Here is a 16386-nt window from a genome sequence, read left to right on the forward strand (position 1 = left end):
GGTGTTTTTTCGGTGCACCCTATCGAGAACATTTCTACGATCTCAGCAGGGCTTTTCCTGATAGTAGCTTTGTAATAAAAAAAATAAAATCTGGATTAAGAATCTACTGCGAAACCAGATATTTTTCATAAATGTATAACCTACACGAGAAACATTTGGCCGTTTTTTCTTGTTTCAAAATGTTCAAAATTTCATTGAAACTACGTAAAACATTTTGAAAAATTTCTCAAGGTAGTAGTAGTAGTGTTAGAATTTGAAGAGTATTGGAAAAAGCCAGATAAAAATCAATTGCAAAGGTAAAAGAAACACTTGCAACAAAAATTTTAAAAATGACGTGACAAAATCCGTAGAATACGTGAAATTATAATTATGATACATTTATCTACTTGAGAATTAAATAGGTATATTTGGCATTGGATTTGCTCTTATGTTTTTGTCTACAAGTACGAAACAGTAAATATTTCATGAGCGTATGATATTTTGGTTTTGTTTTGATAAATAAATCGTGCTCAAACATGATTGAAATAAATTAATTTGTAGTTCGGTGAACGATCGTAATGGTGTGAAATAGGTATGTCGTATTGTCGTATTTTTTTGTACATATTTTGTGCTAAAATGTGATCCATAAATCGAAGTTAATTACCGTCTGCCTCGTCAGTATAACTGTAACAGTTATTTTTTTTCTCTAGATTACGAGTTGTAACTTCTAGTGCAGTAATTATGAAATTCGAGTATAACGTTACGTTCATTATTTTCATCGGTACGATGATTTTTCATCCGAGATTTCGAAATTTGAGTGTATTTTGCGGGAAGTACTTGTATTATTTTTTATACACTTTTTCCGGCGCTGTTATTGGTATACCTTTCAGTTTATTGTATCCGTGCAGTACAAAATCCATGTGGTATGTATCCAAATAAGCACGTTTTTAAGCATAAACCTGGGTGATATCTTGTAAATTTGTTATTGTGGAGTACCTAGATATTTGTATCTAAATGTAAAACTAGAGTTCATTGATTACAGATCAGAGGGGTAGGTAGATAGTAATAATTGAAGAGATTTTTACAATTTTCATTCAAGTAAAGCAGACGTGGCCAAAATTTGAGATGATTACCTATTTTTTATACAATGTGAAAATATTTACCTACTCATTTACAAATTTCTGAGGCTATAAGAGTGATCTTTGAATACATATTTTCATAATTTTTCACGTCATTTAAATTTTAGGATTTACTGCTGGTTATCCTACCTTGTATCGAAAACATTAGGAATAGAATGGGAAATGCGAAATTCTCACAATCTAATTAAGGAAGATAAAAGTGTGATCTATGTGGCCAATCATCAAAACTCTCTCGATTTGATAGGTACTAGTATACTCTGACTAATTCATTTATTACTACACTCATATAGTTACTAGCAGAGTCTACATACTTTACTTACATACCATGTGTTTAATGATATTTTTCAGGAATTGTTCGTTTTTGGCGTTTGAATTCTTTACGTTGCAGCGTTATAGTCAAAAATTCCTTATTTTGGCTTTGGCCGATTGGTCCGGCTATGTGGTTAGCTGGTGCTAAATTCATCAAAAGAGAATCACCCTCGCAAGAGAAACATAAAAATTTCAACAAATTAGTCGCCGAATTGTTCGAGGAAAAGGTAATGATGAGATTGATGATAACATTGAATTATTACTTTGGTGAATAAATAACATTTTGTATGCTTACTTAATTGCATGAAAAATCATGAAATTGAAAGTAAAGTAGCTTTAGCATTATTTTTAATTTCCTAAAGATGGTAGACATCGTCGTATTGAATAGATTTACATTGGTTTTATTTCGTTACGTCAGGATAAACTGGCTGTTTTCGTGGAAGGAACAAGGAATCCAAATCCTGAGAAATTATTGCCTTTCAAAAAAGGCGCTTTTGTTGCTGCTATTCGACATGAAGTACCCATTCAACCCGTTGTTTTTTCGCCGTATTATTTTCTTGATTGGAAAAACAAAAAATTCGGTTCAGGTAGGTAACAAAACCTGTAAAAAAAAAGTGTTATCTTATTTTCTAAAAATTATAAAAAGAAATGAAGCCGAGAAAAGAGGTAAAAAGCGTAGAAAGGATTTTTGGAGCATCAAAGCTCCTCTCCTTGTGTGCTGAAATTTATTTTTGGATTTGTGTCGAATTTTTGAAAATCTATTTTTGTTGCAATTTTTCAAAGACCTTGCTGGGAGCCTTTAGCGAGTTTTCAATTTTCTCCAGAGATTTCAAATTGCTGTAAAAATCATAAATCATAATGAAGTTCTACATATTTACTTATATCATTTTTTTCATTTTGCTTTTTTTTTTAATTTTGAAAAAGCAAAATGGAATTTTCCAAACTTGTAGAATGATAAGTACGTAGGTAGGGTTTCAATTTTTCAAAAAACGATGGAAATGACTAAATAATGTGTTTGGGCAGTTGCAAATCTGAGATTTTTTTTTATTTTGAAGTCCTCTTTCGACATTAGTGTAAGGACGATAAAAAGTACTTTCAGAGCCAAAACCTTCAAAAACAGACACAAAAGTTGAAAGAAAACGTTACATCTTAAATAGTGAGATTGAGTGGCTGCAAGTTTGAGAATCAGTTTTTTTGGTGATATTCTGATTATCGTCACTGTGATTGAATCAAGAAAAAATACCTGCTAAAAATATGTCATTTGCATTTTTAATTTACCATATCTAATTTATTTTGCAATTTTTAGGTAAAATAATCATTGAAGTATTGGAGCCTATTAGTACAAAGAATATGACTATGAAAGATCTTGATGAATTGGTATCCAAAACGTATGATGCTATGTCGAGAAAAAATACCGAATTGAGGAATGAAATAAAACATTGGCTCGCGCAGAAAAAAGAACGGTGACTTTCAAGTCTAGGTTTGAGTTAGACCACTTTTGATAAATTATAGTGAGATTTTTTTTAGTTCGTGTTGATTACGTATCATATTTTTATACTATTGTATCATTGATAAGTTTATCTAAATCGTGTATTTGCAATAAAACGCCCCGTTTAAAATTTAAAATAACATATGTTCGTATCAATATCGAAATCCTACTGTACTACTTGACTAGTTATTTGTGCCGTGCTTCTTATACTTTGGTTACAAAATTATATTATTTTGACTGGTTTATTATACCTGCTTAAATTCTGCGAAAACGTGGTACTTACCTGCGCAATGTATTTTTTCTATTTTATACTCGTACAATTTTTTACTCTCAACTGTGCCGAATTGTTGTGTGATGTTTATGAAATTTGGGACCCGGTACTATTGGACCGTCACTCATTTGTCTTCACAATTCCCAACTATCAGCTACCTAGCTCACGAGGTAGATTGTATATAGGCAATATAACGTGCCCATGCGATGGAATCAAGCAGTTCTGTCTTCGTAAATGTTGCCTACCTGACGACGTTTTTTCTCACGAAAAGAAATGCATTTCCGGTGAGCAGAGAAAGGAACACAACATACCAGGGATCAAAAAAGCGTTAAAAATTTCAAATTCAACAAAAGTTAGGGTGGTTTCTGGAAGTTATTGTAGCACTGTGATTAAACCAATCGACTTGTCATCACTTCCACCGGTCATGGATTATTGCGTGGATTATTTCAGCGATTCTAAGGATTATTTAATGGCGCAATGTACAGATACGATAGATGCTGTACCTCTCATATATACCCTTTGTTTGGGAGTATCGATAATGTTTCTCTTATTAACCTTCTTGATATATTGTTCAATTCAAAGTTTGCGTAATTTGCCGGGTAAGATTTTATTAGGGTATGTGGCCAGTTTACTTGCCACTAATATTTTCTACGTCGTGATACAATTATTGCTGATTACGGAAGGAACTTTCTGCATGTGTTCAGGTAAAACTTACCTATTTCATCTCAAGAGCTTACTTATTCTTGTTGAAAATTAAGCCTCAATTCACTTTCATGTTACATTTCAGCATACGCCATGCAGTTCGCATTTTTGGCAAGTTTTTTCTGGATGAACGTTATGTGTTTTGATTTATGGCGAACCTTCAGGTAAATGATGATTATTGTAAAAAGTTGCAAGGGTTTGGTATTGAAGGTATGACGTAAAAAGCAAACATTTTCCATTGCCATGTTTTCATTTACAGCGGATATAGAGCATTTAATGGATTTTCCAAGGAAAAAGATCGTAAAAAATTCATCATTTATTGTTTATATGCTTGGGGATGCCCTGCACTCATCGGTGTTCTGACTTTCGTCGTTGATAATACTGATATTATTCCGGAAGACATGAAACCAAATTTAGCTCGCAAAGATAGGTGTTGGTTTGGAGGTGAGTTAGCCATCAGGTTTCCGACACTGGCTGTTATAGGTAGTTAGTATTGATTTTTCGAATTATTTGCTTAATCGAAGATGATGTATGTGTTACAGACGATACAACACCATTTTATTACTTTTATAGCTTCATATCTGTTCTGTTGAGTCTAAATCTAATTATGTTCATACACACGACGATAATAATTATAAAACACAAAAATCAGGTTAAAGTTCTGAAAGGAAGTGATAGTAAGCGACATCACTTGGATAATGAGAAGAAGAGGTAAATGTTGAGTCAAATAATGACATAAAAAGGCTACTTAGAGTTGTTTTGGTAAATAATTTATTCAATTTACAGGTTCCATGTGTACCTAAAATTGTTCTCAATGATGGGCATCAGTTGGTTGATGGAAATATTATCGTATTTCTACCAGGATGAAAGTATAATCTGGGATGTGATTGATGTTTGCAATATGTTGCAAGGGACTTTCATTTTCTTTATATTTGTTTGTAAACGAAGGGTGATCATTCTTCTGAATAAGAAAATATATCCTAAGAAGATGCTGATAGAAGAAAATATGAGATCGAATAGTTCCTACTCCAATAGTAATGCTAATAATAGCAATTCTATACGTAAAGATCATTTGAAAGCTTCGTTAAAGGTAGAAATGATAACTGTGCATTCAACGGAGAACAAAATATAAAGAAATGAATTTGTTCAATTTTTCAATATTACTGTTCTGTTTCATTTTTGATTTTTTTAAAACTCGAACAGTCGAACAGACGAACACCAACAATAATTATTTTTAATTTTTAATACATTACAAACTTATGTAGCGTTTTGTAAATATTGTGTAAATACTTGTATTTACGCCGAAATCAATCATCATAAATTTGGTAACACTGGCTGCAAGCGCATTCTTAAAATTCTAAAAACAAAAAAACATTATCACTTTTGAAAATTTTTTGAAAACAACACCGGAATGAAACACATGACGAGAATTTGAAGCAAATTTGAAGGTAAAAAATTTGGAACCTGTTCAGTGTTCATAGTTCAATTATTGGTGTGTTGGTGATCTCAAAATCAGTGAAATCCATTTCTGCTCTGCGGTCTTTCATCTTTTAATGAGCGAAATCAACAGGTAAATAAACAAGGATTTCATTATGGATAATGAAAATGAAATTGAGTCGATGGAAGTATCAGAATCGGATGAAAGGGATGACGATTCTATCGATGAAGAAACCGAAGACACTATTGAAGAGGATGCTGTTGAAACGAACGATGGAGAGCCTCCTAAGAGAAAAGTATATTTGCCTGGACAGTCTTTGAGAAGTGACGAAGTTCTCGAACACGATCCTTCTGCGTATGTAATGCTTCACGAAGCTGATGCAGGTTTGTAAATTTCAAATTATTCATTGAGAAAATTGAATTCGAACCAAACCAATTAAAAAATACGATTTCCAGGTACACCTTGTCTCAGTTTCGATATAATTCCCGATAACTTGGGTTCAGCGAGAGAAACGTTCCCCCATTCTTGTTACGTTGTTGCTGGTACTCAGGCAGCCAAAAGAAATCAGAATAATATTATAGTTATGAAGGTGAGCGCATGCTAAGTATGACCTGTAGCATCATATCCATATTGTTCTAAACATCGTTTGTGTTTCATTTAGATGTCCAATCTTCGTAAAACTCAAAAGGAAAAAGAAAACGAAGACGATTCATCTGATGAAAGTAGTAGCGACGAAGAAACAGATGCAGATGGTATCAGTTCGAAATCTCCTGTGATGAATTCTTCTCCAATTGCACATTTCGGTTGTATCAACCGAATACGTGTATGTATTTTTCTCTGTAATTTTAGTATTTATTTCTGGCATGTTTTCATCTTGGTAATTTTTCTCGATAGAGTTCCGTTTTCAATAACACCGTTCTTGCCGCTGTTTGGTCAGAACTGGGACGTGTTACTATTTGGGATTTAAAAACACATCTAAACGCGGTAGAAAATAGAACAACTGTCAAAGTACGTTCAGTTAAAAAGAAAAATCAGAAGAAACCTGTAAAAAATGAAGAATCTGAGAAACCTCTCTACACGTTTACTGGTCATTTACAAGAAGGATATGCTATCGATTGGTCGTCTACTGTACAAGGTATGAGCGGTGTTTTCGTATGTATTCATTCTGGTGTATTTGATATTAATCTTGAGTGAAATGGTAACGTCCATTGTCTACGATCCAGGTGTTCTAGCTACGGGTGATTGTAGTAGTAATATTCATATCTGGTCACCTCGAGAATCGACTTGGCACGTGGATCAAAGGCCCTTCAAGAGCCATAATAAATCAGTTGAGGATATACAGTGGTCTCCTCAAGAGAAAAACGTTCTAGCTTCATGTTCTGTTGATAAAACGTAATAATTTGAACCTCTTCATCTTTTATATTATATTTTAAATTCATTCAAGTATTCTAGAGTATTTTTATACTTCGCAGTATTAAAATTTGGGATATTCGAGCTGTACCCAGTAAAGCCTGTATGTTGACCGCAGAAGATGCTCACTCGAGTGATGTGAATGTTATCAGTTGGAATAGAACTGAACCTTTAATTGTATCAGGAGGTGATGATGGTTACGTTCGCGTCTGGGACTTACGCCAGTTCAAGGTTTAATTTGAAAAAAATATTTTTCCTTTTTTTTTCATTTAATGCATTGATATAGTATACCAACTTGGTCTTCTCTTACTTTGACAGAAGGACAACGCAGTAGCCACATTTAAGCATCATACCGAACCAGTTACCACCGTAGAATGGCATCCTACCGATAGCTCAGTGTTCGCGTCCGGCGGTGAGGATAATCAGATCGCATTATGGGATCTGGCTGTTGAAAGAGATAGCGAGTTGAATGAAGAGGAAATAAAGGTGATTTGACTATAATAATATTATTATTGCAACTTCGCATCTATCTGAAACTGTTTTTGAGGCAGTTTGATATTGGATTTTTTAAAACTTTAATTCATTACCGATATTGCTAATTTTATTCGTTACTTCGCAGGAAATACCACCGCAGCTTTTATTCATTCATTTAGGTCAACAAAGCATAAAAGAACTTCATTGGCATCGTCAAATACCTGGAGTTATCATTAGCACTGCTGAGACTGGTTTCAATGTTTTTAAAACCATAAGCGTATAGTAGATTCAGTATTTTTTTTACTCTTACCATTTTATAAATGTCTGAAAATCTACCTTATGACTATAACTCATGTACCAAGTTTTTGAACCTGGAGTCAACTTGTACCATCCCGAAAATATTTTAAATAAACGATTTGTTTCCCATTATTATACTGTAATTATTTTCGAGCAAAATAATTACTTTTTCATCTACAACGCAATCCAGAGTATTCAGCGTAAGAACTACTTGCGAGTTTCAGTTTATTGTAGTATTGTAGCTATTCGGTAAAATATTTTCTATTTTTATCACAAACAACATTTTGCTAAATGAATCAAATTTTTAATTCGATCTTGCAGATCTTTATTGGGCTGAAAAATTGTAAATAATGATTTGTGAAGATGCTCTCGATACTACTCAGGAACCCGGTTGAAATCGATACTTCTTTTCGATTGAATTGATGCGTAGAAAAAACGTTACTTGCAAGTTGCAGGCAGTATTAACACTGATTTTAGTTTTCTAATGAATCACTTGACATTTATTTTTGGGTTATGACTTTGAAGGGGGTAGATACTAAAGCGGAGTTGGAACTTGATAAAACTCATGTTCTGATGATAATCATTTACTAATTTCTTGACATTTCCGTTATAGAAAATTGAAAAATTCTTTACCAATTTACAATTCTTTGCTATAAATAATCAACCGAACATTCTTTTCAAACCTGAATACATATTATCATTTATCAGCAAGTCGAATATTTTAGGAACTATTTTATTTAAAAAATAAAAGTAATCATTTTTGAATTTTAAAAACTGAACAATTTTATAAAGATAACGTGAGGAGAATTTTTCAACGCAACATTTTATACTTTCAGCTACAACAAATTTTGCAAAAGTTTTTCCTTTCAAATCAATAATCTTAGGCTATATGCATGTATTGAGACAGAATTAGGTACCTATGTAAGTGCAAAACCGTTAACGAAAGCAAATAACCGTGTGGTGTGAAGTCGCAATTAATATGTTAAAAAAAATCGGATTTTTGACGAAACTTCGCTTGATCCCTAATTTATACTCAATTTTATGCGTTATCCCACCTAATTCAATCTCGAATTTGTGCTTTACCCTTTGAAAAATGTTTCCAAATCACAGGCTCCTTTGGATTATAATCATGCAACCATGTTTGCTCTCAATGGTTTCTGAAAGTACAATTTTTTAAAATAAATATGTATCTCTCATTACATAAGTATAAAAAGCGACGATGCCGGCCGACAATGACGTAGCCAGGGGATGAACCGGGTGGGCCCAGGTCCACCTGAAAGTACCTCGGACCTATCTGAAGGCCCACCGTAAAAATTTTGGCCAAATTTGCTGAGAAGTGTAAAAATAAAAAAATTACAAGTATGTACTTTGCTTTGATAAATTTCTGTTAATGTTTTCATCATATTGACGTTTGAAAAAATTTGGTCTTCTCTTTATTTGAGTAAGAATGTTTTTTCATTTTCGTACCTACAGTATGCAGCTGTATTTTGAAGAGATTATTTCTTTTTTTATTCTTTCCATGAATTCTGCCAAAATTTTGAGATGTCTCAATTTTCTTTGGCCCATGTTCGATCCACCTCAAATAAAAAGTCAGCCTCGCCAGCGCCATTGCCAATCACGGGCAATCAACCAACAGGCTGAACCAGATTTTGGCATTAATGGAGATTATGAAGTGTAATAATTTCGAGGTCTCAATTTTTTCGAAAAAAAACACAAAATTTCGAAATGTAAAATGTATGATTGGGTAGCATTTGCCATCAAAATTTTGATTGAAGATTTAGAACAGAAATTAAATGTGGGCTTTCTAAATTTTAAAAGTTGACAAGTTTGTTTGCAATTTGCATGGAAAGAGAAAATTTATGTGTAGGTATATGATTGAAAAAAAAACCTCAACAGCTAATAAAATGTTACCATTCAATCCAACAATCAACCGCGTGTTATCATTACTTTTGCTGTTCATTTGAAATAGGTACCTAACTACCTATCCAGTTCCAGTATCTAATACAAAATTTTTCCAGGGGTAGGGGGTGTTCGATATTTCTGAGCACGCTGTATGTTTTATTGATGAAAACAAATTCATGTACCTAGGCTACCTACCTATGCATTAGCAATTACATATCTACCTATCTACAGTTTTACATTTTACCAAAAATGTTCACTTGTTTTAAAAATCCTTGCCAGCAGAAAGGCGTAATTCAGCAATTCAGCATTGTAGGCCATCCTAGAATAACTCTAGTATGAAGGAAACAGACTCCACGTGCGGCTGATCAAATCAACTTCTTCAACTCAGTGCCTATTATTAAAATACAGCTTCTTCAAAATATAATCTATATGGAAAGTTTCATGATAATTTCGTTTTTTTGATAATCTCACACCATTGGCGACAAGATAGTCTTTTACTTCTTCAGATCCAAGCGCCAAGCGTTTTGCTTTCCTGTTCGCAAAAAAAATTTAATTCATGAAATTATGTAGGGAGCTATGGGACCTAAGGGCTTGCCAGTTGCCTGCGTACAATGTACATAGCGAGCAACCAAGCAACTAGCAAGTAGCAACAGCTACATCATGAAGTTGTTCGGTGAATGGCTGAAATGAGCCTCCAAATCAAAATTTTTTGTTTTGAAGTTGCTCGATGGCTTCTGGTTGCTCGCAATTTAGTTAGAGATGAAAAAGTATCTAATGAAGGGATGAGAATTTTTTCGTTTTTTTTTTGTCCTATTTTCATGAAAGGTTTTCAGAAGATTACATCTACCTAATTTCGTTTTTTCATGCCTAAAAATCTGGTTTTATTTCCTCTTTGAGGAAACCCTGGCTACGCCACTGGTAGATGTATTGTAGACAACATGTGAAAGTAACTACCTACATAATAATACACACGTGATCAACTGATTATTGCTACTAATAACACTGTAATTTCAGCACTTAGGGCCGTATTCATAGCCGTTACTTAGGGATCACTAAAGCTCTGGGATCACTTGGCTTATCTAGTGGTGAATTTTGAAGCAATTTTTCCAGGCGTGATTGAATTTTTGAAATTTTGTTTATTATTTAATTGAGAGGTTGGACCCCGAAGCATTGATTTATTTATTTTGAAAATATGAAATTTTTATTCGTTTATGAGAAATATTGAATCAGAATTCACCTCTTAGCCAAGTGATCCCTAAATAACGTCTATGAATACGGCCTTACTTGCGAATCAAAAAAAAAATGCATAAAACGTGACTGCACAATGCACATTGCACATGCACCCGGCCTATCACTCGTTTGAATAGCAAAAAGTAAAAAGAAAATGTCTAGGAATTGAGATTGACCAGCAAAAACTAGCAAAAACAAGGCGAAAACGGAGACCTGCATCCAACACTCGAGTCCTCAACTAAACATTTTTAAATTTGGTAGCACTGGTTGAAAGCAATTCTTCGCCAACAAACGCTCAGCTGTTAGTCATTTCATTTCGTCTGCCAGTGTTTATGTATCTAAGGAATGCGTTGTAGTGTTTTTCCTTCGTCGTTCTCAAAATACGTCGTGATGTGGTAATCGAGTGTTAAGTGCGATGTTTCGTTTTCGTGTTACTCTAAATTTATACCGGCGACTTAAATTTTAAATTTATAAAATTAATTAATAAATTCACCATTGGTATGCATTGCTCGCATAATGTTCTATTCACGTGTTTCAAGTATCACCGAAAAGATCACGATTTACCGTTCAATTTAAACGAGTTTGAAAATTTGTTCGGCGTGTTTCTGTAGAAAAATTTCCTTATATTTTTATTAAATTATTTATTTTCAATTCTGCTTCGTCGTTGAAACGTGAAAATTCGTAACGTAATCATGAATGCGATATATTTATCATTTTTCTGTGTCTTTTGGTGTTGTGTGCAAACTTTACCGACAGACGTTTTCAGCAATTTGACCACCTGTAGTTATGTGATACAGATTTTCGAAACGAAGAATATCTCGAATAGAATACCGAATCAACCGATCGACGGTAAGCGAACTATTTTCTTGTTCAGTTTCAAACTTGAACTTTAATTTTAATATTAGTTCGTATGTTTGCCAATTCAATATGGCACCGCAAACAACCTGCACGCTCACGCTAGAAAATTAATAAAAAGTACCTAATCGAAACTGAGATAAAAGTACTCGAGTTATTCGCGACAGACGAGTGCACGTATATTTTTATAATACGTGTATGCTATATACGAAGCTATAAAATATAATTATTGGTAAAAAGAATATAGCTTCGTATTATTATGTTGATTAGTTATTAAGTTACATTAATGAGTTGTGTTTCATTCTGAAATAGAATCGCCTTTCGTGTTCTATTCTCACATCTGTTTCGTTTCTGTTATTATGATTGCCCGATAGCCCTTAGGTGTACCACAACCTACCGCAATATTTTTCTCGAATTTTTTTCTCTCTTCGTACATTTTCAACGTTGAAATTCTCATCGAGATGGAGCAACAATGTACTACGCAACAATACATACCTCTGCTTTATTTTGGATAACTTCCAAACTTACAACTGTATTATACGTGTTTTCAGTGTTTTTATAGTTATGAAATTATTCGCATTCGCGAATACAACAATCTCTTCGTTACCTGTGCATACTTATGTCTTAACGGTCTAAATTGTCATCGATTTGGTTTTTTCCCCTTCATTCTATTACCTTGTGTTCTTCGCAGTTTGTCATCGTTGTTTGTTTGAGGTCAAACGATGAATCTGCAACGACGATGTCGTGATTGTTGTTCATCTACGAGTATACGAGTTGAGAAGGAGAAATTGCTCGAGTTTATTGGTCGATGTTTTCATATCATTTCGAAATTTATCTTTTCAGGACAGCTACAACATAAGTCAATTTCGTACCTTTTGGTTCAATTTGTTGTCAAAACAAAGATGCTGTAGGGTGAATCAGCCATCTATGGCCACCTTAAGAACATTCGCAACTTTAAACCTTATTATTTACTTGAAAATAAATATGGGTCGTCTATAAATTTTTCTAATTCAGCAGGCTTTCTAGATTCAAAATTCACCTTCATTTTGAAATATCGAGTAGAAATTGATCGGAAAAAAAACGGAATATTTACGACCCGGTCAGAAAAGCACATCTTTGGCCAGCCTCCACCATCTATGGCCACTCATATTTTGACATGTATTTTTTTAAAAAAGGTACTTATTTGAAAAAAAAAAACAAAAACAAAAAATAATTGTATTTTTCGAATACCTACATGGGAAAATGTATCAAAAATAGCCGATCTATCAATGTTTTGAAAATATATAAAAACTTATTATTTTACACTCAAAAACAACTGCTAAGAACAGATACATACTTTGAAAAATCGAAATTCAACTAGAAATATAATGGAGATGTGGTTTTACCCATTATTCAACATATTTCTTCGAAAAATAATAAAATAACAATAAAAATAAATCGAATTAACGAAAAATATGTGAAATTTAACGAAAGGCCATAGATGGAAAAATGGTAAATTTTAGATTCCTTAATTCGGCCACCAATTTAATTTCATGAAATCTTCATCAAACTTCAAAAATTTTATCATTTTTTGAAACTTGGAACTTTGGGAAATATTTTAATTCAAACCCAGTTTCCAAATTCGGTTTTTATTGAATATTCTATCAACTTTTGTTCATGGCACTACCTTACACTTCTTGTTAAGCTAAGTGCTATAACAGCGAAGTGAGACAATAAATGTGTATTTTTCGTTTATTATTCAATGAATAAGTGAAAAAGATCAAATTTTAGGTAAAGGAGTTGTACTTATTTGTAATATTATTCGGTAATTAGAAGGTATAAAATTATAAACTTTTGATAAAAATATTTTAAAAAATGGGCGAATGGTCATAGATAGCTGGTTCACCCTAATAGATGACAGGATGAGTTGCTTCAATTGATTCTGAATCAACTACTGATGAAATTCATCCACATTTTTCTTCAAATTGTTGAAATTTTGGCTAGTTCTGCCTTTGAGTGCAAATATTTATGTATATGAGCTTTGAATTAAAAAAAATTATTGCTTCAAAAAAAGTAGCAAATCATTCTTCAAAGTTGTATCACCATCATTAAATATTAGGGTTGATATATTTTCTCAAAACATCTATGGAGTGATATTCCAAAGACATGGGAGTGTTTTTTGGACAATTATTCATCCCTAGAAAGTGCGAAAAAATGAAGATTATGATATAAATGTTGACGACATTTTACAGGATGCAAGCTGTTTGGAAATATTTCCATTGTAAAATTTTACGAGGTTAAAAATAGACCAAAAAAGGCAAAAAATAAATACTAGAGTATTTTATGGATTTTTCAGATTTAAAGCATTTTTTTTTTTTATCAAAAAAAGAGAAAATACCTTCTGACAAACACAGTGATATTTTGCTAAACGTACAAAAATTAAAATTTTGAGAGGCTCTGGACGCTGAACGAAGTGTTTCACAACAAAAATGATGAGGACCTTTGTAGAAAATAGAATTTTTAATCGTCTGTAGTCTTAATTTTTTTCAGGAGATTTCATTTTTGAAATGTTTGTAAAACCTGTAACTTTTGAAATAATTGAATAGGAATGCTCAAAATTTTGAAACGATTTGGAGACTGAATGAAAGATTTTGTACAGGAAAAATGATAAGAACTGAAATTGTAGAAAATTGAATTTCTAATATTTTAAATGTACATACTACATAGGTAATTATTTCTTTTTCTAGGAGATCTTATACTAGGAGGCTCCATTTATATAATTATAAATTTTGAACATTTTCCTTATTACATCACTTGATTTACCTAAACAAACTCAAGTTCTTATTTGTGCTCTAATGGCAACTGTAACTAGTGATTATTGAATTTTGTGTATTTTTTTTACATTGTAAAATTGAGATACATTTACCTACTTATTCAAGATTTTCTCCATGTTTTTGTATGTACCATTGTTACAGAATTTGTATTTCAAAATTCTTATAAGATTCTAGGCTACTTTTTTCGAAGTTCTCATTCTGCAATTTTTCAGCCCTCGTATTTTCTAAAAAAAAAAAATGTGTATGAACATCTTTCAATTTTTCCTTTTGTTTATTTTACCTACTAGCATTTGCCAGCGTTCTTGTCCGTTTGAAAAAAATGCAATATTTCAAGCAATTCTTAATTTATAAAGTACCTATAGATGAACTTTTCACTACCTAAAAACTCATTTAAAATTTGTTCATGGTCAGATAAAGATCTTGAGAAATGCTTATAATTAAAGGACAGCGAGCGTCGATTACACGTCGCCTTTGTATATGCATTTTAAAAAGTCGTAGCATCGCGTCGTGGTAACTCTACCAAAACTCAAACCAAGGTTAGATAATTGAAATAATAAATTATACTGTTTGATAGGAAAAGTTATTGTGTAAAGCAGATACGATTAAAGTTTCGGTCAAATGTTTTAAATAATACTATTCCCATTAAAAGTTTTTCTTATTTAAATAGTGCCTGAAAGTTTCTCAAAGGGAACTCCTGACAGCTGTTTCACCTTTATGCAAAGATGGTTCCCTTTTCCTTATGTATGTCGAGAGATCGAGACTTACTCACTACTCTTAGATGAGCTCATCAGTCGCTTTAAGCCATCACTGATCACTTTAAATCAATTGCATCGATCAATTAGTGTCCAATTAGCGATAGGTTTCTTAATTTTCATTCATATCCCATTAACGGGTCAAGTTCAAAGTTCATCCCATCAATTTACCGACAGTTGTAAAGTAATTGCATATAAGCCATCAGTAACATACGAAGACGATACAAAGCTGTTGAACTTTTTATTGGCTTAAATGAAAACATTAAGTTTAATCTTATAGGTGGGTTTTTTCTTTCTTTTCTTTTTTTAAACCAGTCATTATATTCTCGATGTTTATTTAATTTAAGTAAATAATTCTCTATGATGTATGATGTATGAGATTTTTGTTGTTGAAAAGTAAACTAAAGTTGTGACCTTTCGTCGTAATTATATGGTTTTAAAGCGTACTATGGAAAATTGTAGGTGCTCATGCTTTACATTTGTGTGTCCTAATGTCCTAATGAAACATTTACTCGTGTTTCATTTTGATGCGGTTCATTTGATGGTAATTTTGTAGGTATTTGTTAAGTATAAATAAAGAAACGAGTAAAATAAATACGCTAAAGTGGTATTTAAAAAAGCAAAACAAAAGGAAAACGAATACTTATACGTAGGAAATTTTTAAAATGAGTACAGAAAAACTATTTCTGACAGCGAGAAAACACATTATTTTCGAATTGGAAAGATTGAATCGATTCAGTTGAAATACGTACTTACTATTGATTTATTAAACTTTTTAAAATTTTTATTCCGTATCACATTATAGTTTTAAAAATCTTTTATTTAACATTTTCCTTTTCCGCGTGCAATAAAAAAAAGAAGTCGAGAGTGTCATTTTCTATTTGGATCGGACTTTGTATGGTAAAAAATTTAGTAAACTTTTCACATTGTGAGAAAAAAATAAGACAGTTGAACTTAATCTGGTCTTTAAAAAACGTTATTAGGACTCTTTTTTTTGCATCATTTCAGTTTTCCTCTTACTCGAACTCTGGCAACTGGGAAAGTGAGCTCGAAGGAGGAAACACTATTCAAACATTTCTTCGTTGCAATTATATAACTTGAAAACTAAAGATAATGTGAGCCGGGTTTTTTTTTATTAGCTTATTGTCAACTTTTCATTTGAAAGAATCAGCGTTACGAGAGTGGAGTACATAATTAATTACTGACACAAAATTTTTACGAGACATATTTTTGTACAATTGATTGAATTTGTCCAATAAATTTCCAAGAGGTCTTTTGACAGAAAAATGACGTTATTTTTCGCATTAGAATAATGATAATTTTATA

At 32.4% G+C, this 16386-nt stretch overlaps 4 protein-coding genes across 5 annotated transcripts in view; all 4 read left to right on the plus strand.

Annotated features, from left to right (window-relative positions):
* The first annotated feature begins 496 nt into the window (after nucleotides 1-496).
* LOC135841808 (1-acyl-sn-glycerol-3-phosphate acyltransferase beta-like) lies at nucleotides 497-3164 on the plus strand. The gene is made up of 6 exons (XM_065359002.1): nucleotides 497-571; nucleotides 690-902; nucleotides 1226-1362; nucleotides 1467-1654; nucleotides 1846-2014; nucleotides 2734-3164. The coding sequence occupies exons 2-6, from the start codon at nucleotides 721-723 to the stop codon at nucleotides 2892-2894; spliced, it is 837 nt and encodes a 278-aa protein (XP_065215074.1). The 5' UTR covers nucleotides 497-571; nucleotides 690-720; the 3' UTR covers nucleotides 2895-3164.
* Nucleotides 3165-3206: 42 nt separating this feature from the next.
* LOC135841805 (G-protein coupled receptor Mth2-like) lies at nucleotides 3207-5052 on the plus strand. The gene is made up of 5 exons (XM_065359000.1): nucleotides 3207-3891; nucleotides 3975-4053; nucleotides 4149-4333; nucleotides 4432-4600; nucleotides 4676-5052. Exons 1-5 carry the CDS (start codon nucleotides 3207-3209, stop codon nucleotides 5019-5021), a joined length of 1464 nt encoding a protein of 487 aa, XP_065215072.1. The 3' UTR covers nucleotides 5022-5052.
* Nucleotides 5053-5274: 222 nt separating this feature from the next.
* l(2)09851 (WD repeat-containing protein 1 l(2)09851) lies at nucleotides 5275-7640 on the plus strand. The gene is made up of 8 exons (XM_065359001.1): nucleotides 5275-5710; nucleotides 5783-5916; nucleotides 5989-6150; nucleotides 6222-6462; nucleotides 6551-6719; nucleotides 6800-6968; nucleotides 7056-7223; nucleotides 7357-7640. The coding sequence occupies exons 1-8, from the start codon at nucleotides 5482-5484 to the stop codon at nucleotides 7492-7494; spliced, it is 1410 nt and encodes a 469-aa protein (XP_065215073.1). The 5' UTR covers nucleotides 5275-5481; the 3' UTR covers nucleotides 7495-7640.
* A 3302-nt stretch (nucleotides 7641-10942) lies between these two features.
* The window catches only part of LOC135840708 (glypican-1-like), a 149391-nt gene continuing 143947 nt past the window's right edge, over nucleotides 10943-16386 (plus strand). Inside the window, exon 1 of one of the 2 annotated variants that reach the window (XM_065357360.1) lies at nucleotides 10943-11489. In XM_065357360.1, coding sequence (XP_065213432.1) covers nucleotides 11333-11489 — 157 coding nt within the window. In that variant the 5' untranslated portion in view covers nucleotides 10943-11332. The remainder of the gene's footprint in view (nucleotides 11490-16386) is intronic. The other variant, XM_065357359.1, reaches the window with a different exon arrangement.

This window comes from Planococcus citri, chromosome 3 (genome assembly GCF_950023065.1).
Source record: "Planococcus citri chromosome 3, ihPlaCitr1.1, whole genome shotgun sequence".
Lineage (NCBI taxonomy): Eukaryota > Metazoa > Arthropoda > Insecta > Hemiptera > Pseudococcidae > Planococcus > Planococcus citri.